General features: G+C 38.0%; 1 protein-coding gene across 1 annotated transcript; it reads left to right on the top strand.

The window, feature by feature from the left end:
• Positions 1 to 4,734: 4,734 nt before the first annotated feature.
• On the top strand, positions 4,735 to 10,145 carry plek2 (pleckstrin 2). The gene is made up of 9 exons (XM_074692717.1): positions 4,735 to 4,940; positions 5,069 to 5,233; positions 6,539 to 6,720; positions 6,813 to 6,904; positions 7,023 to 7,210; positions 7,326 to 7,427; positions 7,566 to 7,649; positions 7,807 to 7,885; positions 9,983 to 10,145. Exons 1-9 carry the CDS (start codon positions 4,887 to 4,889, stop codon positions 10,108 to 10,110), a joined length of 1,074 nt encoding a protein of 357 aa, XP_074548818.1. The 5' UTR covers positions 4,735 to 4,886; the 3' UTR covers positions 10,111 to 10,145.
• The last annotated feature ends 119 nt before the right edge of the window (positions 10,146 to 10,264 follow it).

Here is a 10,264-nt window from a genome sequence, read left to right as displayed (position 1 = left end):
ATTAAAGAACCAATGTCACAAGAACAAAAGAATAAATTACGGACAAAAGTTAAATTGTTTTTTCGGAATTTGTAATGATCCTCCAAAAAAGTCATAATGTCAAGAGAGAACAGAGGTAATGTTACAAGATTTAATTCAAAATGTTCAGAGAATGAAGTTGTAATGTTATGAGATGAAAGTTACAATGTTACAAGCAAGGGGCGGTTAGTTAAAATGAAGTCTATGTAGAAGTGCCAAAAGTTGCGGTTCATCGTGAATCTGACCAGAAGTCACATACACACCCAGCTATAAAAACAGACTTTCACGGCATTAAAAAGCATTTTTAAAGCCTGTTTAAAGATATGGTTTGGGTCTAAAACGCTGATTTCACTATTGGCACACACTGTAGGGTAAGTGAATCCAGAAGTTATTAGCATTATTTGTCCAATCAGAGGCACAGCTAAGGTCACGTGACTGGCAAGTGCCCTGTTCAGAGAAAAACTCACAGCCGGGGTAATAGTAAATGGGGCTGCGTCCGCGGATTGGCTTCATTTTACGGTTTCAGGAACAGATAGGTGGCGCTGTGGAGGCTACATCCATGTTTTATACAGTCTATGGTTACAAGATCAGAGTCATGAAGTTACGAGAATGAAGTCATAACATTAAAAATTTAAAGACTTATTTCTTGATACACTACTGCTTTTGTTCTGTAACGTTACAAACTAATTCTCATATCATTACGACCTTTTCATGTAACGACTTTTAGCCATTGACATTATGACCTAATTCTCAAACATCATGACATTTATTCCCTAAATTTACAACCCCCTTTTTATAACATCACGGCAGCTATTGCCTAATATTACTGCATTTGTTCCATAACATTACCACCCAGTTCTCTTAACATTAACACTTATATTCTGTAACTTTCAGACTTTTATTCTCGTTATATTACTACTTATTTTTTTGACTTCAGAACTTTTAGTCTGCAACATTATGAACTTATACTAGTAGCATTTTGACTTTTGCTCTGTAAATTTAGGGCATTTATTCTGTAAAATTATGAATTATTTTCGTAACATTGCAGTAAGTATTTATTGCGACTTTTGTTATGTAACATTATGACTTCAATCTCATGACATAACGACTTAAATCCTGCACATTATAACTTTTTAGTCAATATTTCCCAAGTTGTCTACCCTGTTTCCAGCTCTTATTCTTTGCTTTGTACATAATAAGGGTGTTAATATTGCTCACTATTTTTGTTTAATTATTTTTTTGGATGACAGTAAATGAAGCTGTTCGCACAGAGAGACAATTTTATACATATCAATTGAACTTATTCAGTTTTGGTTTTGATTCTTTTCGTGTGCAAATATAAACATTTCTTTACTTTTTCTTTTAGCTGCTGTTATTGAAAGTTACCCATATTTACTGTGTGGATATTATGTCACTGTAAAACACAGAAGCACCAAACCTTAGCTGTACCTTTTGATAGTAAAGCACTTTAGTTTTTTTATGGATTAAATGTTTTCATGTCGTAAGTTTCGTTAATAAAAGTAGGCGTGTTGTCTGGAAGTGTCAGGTTTGTTTGTCTGTTGATTAACAGGAGTGAAGAGAGTGCGAACAGAAAATAAATTCTGTCTTTCCATTCCCACACGGGAGGAAAACAGGTCGTCAGCACTGGGATTGCACACCGTTTGCAGAACCTGTAAAATAGGTCAACAGTCGTAAACGTGTGCGTCACGAAGAGGTCGCTGATAGGGAAATCTCACGACAAACGGCAGGAGAATCTGTGCTGCCTCTCCTCACATCCTGCTTCTACTCTCAGCCTTTATCATGAAAGTATTTTGATGTCACATCTCTGTCAGGATGACGAATCCCTGTCTCATTCCCAACACTTGTGGAGTGACCTCTGGAGTTTATTGAAAAGTGAAAACAATTTTCCTTTCAGCTGCAGCACTTAGAATTAATGATAACTTTAAACCAATAAACTGCAAAGAAAAGCAAAAACAACAGTCTGATAATTGCAGGATTCTGAAAAAACTCTCCTTTTTCAGTAGCTTACCATTCAAAAAATAGTTTTAACAGGCCTGTTTGTCCAGACCGCTGAAATCCTGACTCCTTTCAATCCCACAAAAACAGAACACACAGTGTCAAACATGCTTTGTGTAACCAGCTGTGAACAGTGATACAAAAAGTCCAATGCGTATTTACATTTTAAGTCTGTGACCAAGACAACCGGGCGCCCCACGTGAGGCTTCATGCGTCAGTGCTCTTCATATCCTGGTGTGCCAAAAGACCATTTTATTATCTTTATGTAATTAATGTTTGAAGTACGGTTAATGTTATACAGAGGGCTTTCATACACGCCTTACACTGTGACTCGACTTAACACTCCCGTCAGAGGAGGGAGTTTTACTCTGACTCAAAAGAGCTGCAGGATTTAGGTGATTGATCCTCCATGTTTAACAGATCCTTTATTTGACACTTATTTGGACTGCTGCCACGCTGAGTCTGTCGCACACTGTCTTATTGATGCATTCTTTGAAACACGAGTTCCTTCACCCGGGAGACACAATGCAGCAGACAGGAGGGTTGCAAAGGATACAGTCCTCTGTCGTCATGTAAAGCCTCTTCCTGTGTGTCATTCAAAGCAAAAGGTTTGATAAACCAAAGCACAGAAAACCCTGTAAAAACATGAAGAGGTGTCTAAAGTATTCACGTCCATTTCTCAAGTAGAAGTATAGATAGTCGGGTTAAAAAGACTTGTGTAGAATTTGAAGAATCAACTCTGGTTTTGAAAATACTTAGAGTATAAAAGTAAAAGTAATGTAAGGAGAACAAATGCCATTTAGGACAAAAGCTACTGACTATAATTTTTTATTAAAATGTTAATGTTAAAAAAATTTGGAGCAGCTGGTGTTGATCATTAGAGTCTTTCTACACATGGGATAGATCTCTTAGGGCCACTTGTTCAAAGGTAATATGATTGGATTTTGGTAATTGGATTGGATTAAATTCTGAAAATGGGTTTTTCAAAAGGGACAGAAGGATTTTGAAATCGGATTGGATCAAATAATCCAAAAATAGTGTAAATCTGGATCAAATCTTCAGTTTGTGTTATTCAGAACTTTTCTGCAAGATTTGGATCACTTTGATCCACAAAAACAGGATTATCTTGATCCCAACAGGGGGTAGGATTTCAAGGTGGATTTCAGGAAGAAGATGTAGTAAAACCTAAAAGTTGGTCAAATAATACAACATTTCTACAATTTATTTTCCATACTAAATTTTTATTTTAAACCTGACTTGTTCAACAATGACATAAAGTAAATAACTTAACATAGGCTATCAATAAAGCGTTGTATTACAGTAAAGTAAAAACAAAGAGAAAGTGAAAGAACAGAAGTACAGAGCAAACCAGAGAAAAACTTCAGATCTGCTTTCTAAAAGCAAAGCTTAAAAATTCTGGAGAAGAACCCTGAATATTTCTTTTATTTTGCTTACTTCCAGATATTTAGGCTATTTTTTAACATTTCGGACGTTTTCAAAATATCCACTTTTTTTTATATATGTATATTTGTTATTCATTTGTTGTGGCTCAGTTGAGGGGTCATAAAAGAAATTAAAAATAGAAGTGGATTTTTATGATGGTTTTGTTTTTTTCTCAAATAAAAAAACACCCTCGATGACACCATGTTGGCTCTTCTATCTGTTGTTATTTTCAGAGCTGGTTGCCCACATTGTGATACGTTCGTTCGTACGTCCGATCTAGAGCACTGGTAATCTGGATTTCGTGATCTTGAAAACTGTGTATCCAGATCAGGTTGATCCGGTTCAATGTTGCATCCCAATGGTGCAATTTATCTGGATAGGTTTTTATTTTTTTTTCTGTGTGAATGTGCTGATCCTTTTCTTTCTTTCTTTTTTAAATGACAGACTGGAATGAAAACAGGAGTGAAGAGGTTATTTTTCTAAATGTAGGATGTAGAAAGTACAAATATTTGTCTAAAAATGTAAAGAGTAGAAGTAAAAAGTCAGCTAAAAAATAACTTCTCCAGTAAAGTATAGATACCCCAAATTTTTACTTAAGTAGGGTAACAGTATTTTAACTTTGTTACTTGACACCTCTGAAAACATGTTTTTAAAACTGCTGGAAAACTTTCCACATTACAGGAGAGACACTAAACAGATAGTCTGCTCACATCCTGGACTCTAAACTGTGCAACAAACTGAGTTTACAAGCTATCTTGAACAAGGAAAAGCAGTGTCCCAAAAAAAAAAAAAAAAGCTTTCCTTGGACAGAGTCACATCTTTTTGACAGATGGTGATAATGCTTACGGGAAACTGAGTCTTTACCCTGAAAAAAAACCAAAACAGATTCTGGCCAAAGATGTCCAATCACCCAGAAACATTCAATATTTAAAGCAACTCACAGGATATTCTCAGTCTCTGTGGATTTTGGCGCCCCCCTGTGGACAAAGAATGAAGTGTAAATTTCCCATTTTGGCAACTGATCATCCAGGTTTAGTCATCTTTTAAAAACCTTTCTGGAAAGCAAATATATCTAGATCATCCTATTACAGATTAGATTTTTTGAACATGTAATCTTATGACAAAACTCTGTCACCATGGCTTCAAACATACCAGACACTCATTATCCAAACATGCTGTGAGTGGTTGCTCTGAGCCTGTGATCCAGAGCTGAGCCTCTGAGGAGTCAGTGCGCCCTCAGGTGATGCAGAGTAAGAAGTACAGCAACTGTTTGACAATCCAGCATTGAGCAATGTGTGAATTAGTGGGTGTGAACATGACGACGCAACATGACAAACTTTCCTCTTCATTTAAAAACCTGAGCAAGCAGGAACAGGCTGAACTCTGCTGCCAAGATCTCACTGAACAAGATGGATACAGAGAAGACAAACATGATTCTGAGAGAGGGATTCCTGGTGAAGAGGGTGAGATTTTCAAGGACAATAACAGAAACTTTTGCAAATGTATAAGGTGTGGGACAGATTAATGTATGGAAATACCATTGTAAGAGGAAAAAGTGTGCTGAAAATCTTGTTTTAAAATCTGATTTCAGGGTCACTTGGTTCACAACTGGAAGGCTCGCTGGTTTGTGTTGATGCCGGACAAGCTGCTGTATTACAAATACGAAGGAGGCAAAAGAGACTCATGTCAGCGAGGGAAAATCCAGCTGAAGGACTGTGTGATAACAAGTCCTTTTCTGGAGTATGAAAATCGACCGGTGAGTTTTTCCCCTCTGTCACTCTAGTTCAGTGTCACTATTGGTTGAATAAAAGTTGTATTTAAACAAAGTAGGAATATTAAGAGCAACATCAAAATCTGTAACCCCTGTGTTTGTGGACAGTTTTTTACTTTTGGTCTAATTTTTCAAATACCTGCGGCAAAACAGCTCAACTTTTCTCTAGACTCTGAGATTTTATTCTCAGTCTTGAAACTTGAGAAATGTTCTCTCATCTCTCATTATTCTGGCTCTAAAAGTCTTCTACTGTAGAGATGTTTAGACAAAAAAAATGAGAAGCATGCACATCCAAACCAAAGAGAATACATGGTGAGTCAAGAGAGTTCCCTGAACAAAACTAAGCAAAAGACGATGTGCAGACAATTTAATTAACTATTTTGAGATCATTTTGAAACATCACTACCTTGGTGATTTAAATGATCAATTTAAAATTTTATTTTCACTTAAATAATGGAAAAAAAATCCTCTTAGATTAAAAACAAATAAGACATTTCCCATGGATTTAAATGAATGACTTTTACAGGTAGACAAAGTATATATTTTTCCTATGCATGGTCCTGACAGTCTTCAGCACTTTGCAGTTTTTATTTAATGTCTTGATTTAAAAATCAGCAACTTTTATGGGTACTAACCAAATTCTATCAAAAGTACTGGGTACCAATTCTTGTAAAATCAAAATGTACCATGGTTAGGTACCTAAACCCATCCTTGTGCCTGTGAAGGTGTGGAAGAGTAGGTGATTTTCCATGCTGGACATGAACACAGCATTGCAAGATTATATGTTAAAGAATAAATATGTTAAATTGAAAAATTATACATATTTTATTATTCATCAAATTTATATTTTTATCACATAAATATAAAATAGTGCCTGGCAATTGGTAGCGTTGAGTACCGATACCAATTGCCAGGTACCAGGCTCTGGTACTGTATCGTTTTAATCTTCTTAAATCTGCTATGCATAAATATTTGCAGAGATAAACACCAGAACAAAAGCAGGTTTGGACTTGAAACTTGGCATGTAGTATGAAAAAGATTTACTTTCCAGGACTTTTTTTTTTTTTTCAGTTTATGACTTGGTTACTCAATCTTCCTCTTCAGTGTTGATGTTTTTATTGGTAGAAACCACCCTCAAGGTTTGGCTTCACCAGCACAACATTTCTAAAACTCTTACCAAAAGTTTCGCCTCAGGTTACAGTTTTGTCAGGACCTGAGCGCCAACATTTCCTCACTTGAGGATTGGATTCTCTGATCTCTGGCACTCACTAACCTGTGTTTTTCCCCCAGCTGGTGTTTAAGCTCCGGACAAAGAACAAGGTGGATCATTTCTTGGAGGCTTGTTCTCGTGAAGAAAGGGATGATTGGGCGGCTGACATCACGGAAGCAGTCGACAAACTGCGCGTAGCTGCAGGTGGGAAAGTGATGGATGAGGAAGACCAAGCTGGATCGCAGTTACACATCAACCTGAGGTAACACACACGGACTTAGGAGTGTCACACACATGTGGTGCTGTTACCGTGTCAACCTGCTCTTAAGACTGCATCTGTTTTCTTATTCAAAGCAAAGTGTTGGACGCCATGTATGACGTCCACAGCGGCATCAAGATGAGCAACCATGTGGAGCAGGGCAGCACGTACAGCAACTGTTTCTCAGGTGAGCGATGACAACATCCGTTTATTTCTCCATCACCTGCTTCAACATGCATCCATCTTTAGCGTCATACTCAAACTTCAATTACAGCACCTCATAGTTATAAATGATATCTCTTCAGGTTCAGCGGTGGTGGACTGGCTGGTGTTCATGCAGCTGGCTCTGACCCGGGTGGAGGCCATGACCCTGGCCTCAGCCCTCCTGGAGGAGGGTTTCCTGAGGACTGTTGGCACAAGGAGCCTGGAGGGTATCCGCACCGCCGGCCTCAGCGAGCAGTTCATGGATGACTCCACAGCACTGTACAGCTTTGTAAGCCTCAGATAATCCCTGTTTTCTGACCCATCCAGTTATATTTTTATCTTGCAGACCACAGGAAGGAGGTTGAAGTAGTTCTGAGTTCACAGTGTGTTTCTTTTTGTCTCAGTCTGACAACTTGAAGAAGAGAGGCAGTGTGAAGGCCGAGACGTCACTGTCTGCTGTGGAGCTGAGTGGAAAAGTCATAAAGAGAGGAATTCTGCTCAAACAGGTAAGCATGCTTCAGAGCAACCCAAAACCCAACCTTTGATTAAGTTAAAGATCACAGGAAGGGGATACTGTGATGTTTTTTCACCTTCAGACATTGAATAAAAGTCAGACTAACTCTTGGAGCCTCCTTCAAACACAGGGACACAGGAGGAAGAACTGGAAGGTGCGATTGTTTGTGCTTCGTTCAGAGCCAGATTTTCTCCACTACTACGACCCCACTAAGGTGAGTGTGTGAAAGAAATGTTTAAAGCAAATGTTTAGATACAGAGCTTGAGATATGACACTACATAAACTAACCCAAACAAAGCATTTGTTTTGTTTTGGTCATACCTCAGACCACAAACCTGACTCAGCTCTTCTTCCCTCCTGTGATCCATCAGGATGATGTCAGCCCCGTCGGCGGTTTCTCACTGCGGAGCTGTCTGGTTTCCTCTCTGGACGATAATGGAGTTCCCACAGGTGAGTCAATCTGAGTAGACACCTGAAGATTTCTTAGCAAGATAAACTGTTACAAAACAAGACTGATGGTGGAGACTCAATACACTCCTTTTTCACCACTTACTGTGATCAGATATTAAAGCTGTTATAGTAAAAAATGTTTTTTTAAGGATTCTTTATTATTGTGAGATAGGGCTGTTTTCACCATATGTGTACATAACTCCACCATAAATGATCAGATTGCTTTGCAAAACAATACAAGACAAGGTCACCATAATTTCTGACAGATGCAAAAGTACGATCCAGATCTTGGCAATACTCTGGATACTAAGATCCAGAACATAATACATGTACTGGGTTGTCATAATTTTCAACACTGTCAGGAAACAAATTATCGTAAAAATCTGCAACTAACACCAAGTTGTAGCAGACAGTCTACTGAAAGGACGTATAACATTAAAGTAGGACTAAAGTGTTGGTGACAATCACAATATGCATGATGGAGGTCTGTGCTCTCTGAGTGCTTTTCTAGTTTTACAACAAAATAGAGCCAAAGAGACTGACATACCAAGATCTGAGATTATAAAGTCATATATTTGTAAAAAAAAAAAAAAAAAAAAAAAAAAAAAAAAAAAGGAGTGACAAAGTCGAAAGTGAACGTTATCGCCTCTCACGCCTGCACATCAGATACCACTGCTCTTTGTAAATAAATCATGAACTTTTATCTACGTTTATGTCAATTTAAGCAAACAACCTGATGGAGACATGTTTTCATCTGTTACGCTTCCTCCCCTACATCTGTAGCTTAACCAGGAGGTTTCTAGCTGTTCCACGTGAAGCAACATGGCCTGTAGATGTAGTTTTTTTGAGTTTGTGTAGTCTTATTTTCAAGATTTAAAATCTCACAGACTTTCTTGTCCTTTTTTGCACAAAATTTTGTATTTATACTCAAAGTTTGGGACTTAATTTGAACCAAATTGCTGTTTTTTTTCTCACAAATGTATGAGTCAATTCTAATGTACTAACTGACTTTCTCATAAATTTGAGATGGTGAACTTTTCATCACAAATCTGTAACTTAAATCTCAGAATTTAACTCTACTCCTTTAATCTCTGGCTTTAATTTGCTGTTGTTCAAATGTCCACTTCTTTGCGCAAAGCATTCTGGGACACCCGACAGCAGGGATCTGGCTCAGAGCACTACTTATAAGGATCTTTTCTCCATCATCATATCTTTATTATCCATTTAAAGCAAACACACGCGGTGTGCTGGTCTGATTTAAATGACTACTCAGTTTAAGACATCAAGTGAAGCAGAGCAGACAGAGTAGGGGTTTTATGTCCGGGTAGATAATGAGAAGATCCTCCAAAGTGTTCAAGTCCACTCTGATCATTTGACATACAAATATTTGTTAGCATTACAAGAAAGCCCAAATGGAAATATCTAGAAACCTCTTAATCAAAAGACAGTTCAGAGAGACAATTAACCACCATAATTCACAGCTCCTTCTGACATTAACAGATATGCAGCTGATTTTAGTAACAATAATGATCTCTGGAGACATCCAGTGTTCTGCTGTCAAAGACTTTCACCTGACTTGACCAGACTTGGAGTAGATTTCTTTAAATGACGTCTTGGAGCCAGTTCAGGCAGAAGAATCGAGCTGTACTGATTTTACATTTACCATACGTCACTCTCACCGCCACATGTCAGATGCTCTGGCTTGGGGGTGTGTGAGGTGTAAAACTGTGAGTTGTGATGAGGTCAGAGCAAACACGCCTAACCCAAACCCTCACCGATAATATCATTATCTCTATACTGTGAATCAGTCACGCAATGTTACACCCCCTTGATTGTTTTGTCATGACACGTCCTGACTTAAATCATTCAGGGGATCATAACGAGTCATGAAACAGTAAACAGTTACCTGGACTCTGATAAGTTGCCTTACTGTAAAGTGTAACCTTTGAGCTCATGTGAGCCATCTTCTAAGGAGTGTGACACTCAGTGACCATGTGAGTCACTGATTGATGTTTAAAAACTAGTTTTCTATTGCAGGAACTCAAGACTTTTTATGCCAGCTGACACATTTTAACTGTATCCTTCCTCCCTTTGCAGGTGTGAAAGGAAACATCCAAGGCAACCTGTTTAAAATCATCACCCATACAGACACGCATTACTTCATCCAGGCCCCGACCCACCAGGAGAAGATGGACTGGATAGATGCAATCAGAGAGCACTCATAAGGTTCAAACTTCACGTCTGATTCCATGAAGAGGGGTAGAAAAATATACATTCTGTGAATGTCGACTGTAGCAGCAAAGTGGGGCCATGCAATGATAACAACATGATCAATGTTAGTCAATAGCTGATTGTTGGTGTAACTGTATTTTAAAGTTT

This window comes from Halichoeres trimaculatus, unplaced genomic scaffold, assembly GCF_033239565.1.
Source record: "Halichoeres trimaculatus isolate MK-OKI-2021-1 unplaced genomic scaffold, fHalTri1.1 fHalTri1_scaffold_17, whole genome shotgun sequence".
Lineage (NCBI taxonomy): Eukaryota > Metazoa > Chordata > Actinopteri > Labriformes > Labridae > Halichoeres > Halichoeres trimaculatus.
This window is presented reverse-complemented; position numbering and strand designations above follow the sequence as displayed.

Bases quoted from the DNA above. Each gene is read 5' to 3' on its own strand.
- plek2 (XM_074692717.1), top strand. From the start codon at position 4,887: ATGGATACAGAGAAGACAAACATGATTCTGAGAGAGGGATTCCTGGTG. The intron at 6,905-7,022 runs GTGAGCGATGAC...ATATCTCTTCAG, and splicing joins GTACAGCAACTGTTTCTCAG to GTTCAGCGGTGGTGGACTGG. The intron at 7,428-7,565 runs GTAAGCATGCTT...CTTCAAACACAG, and splicing joins GAGGAATTCTGCTCAAACAG to GGACACAGGAGGAAGAACTG.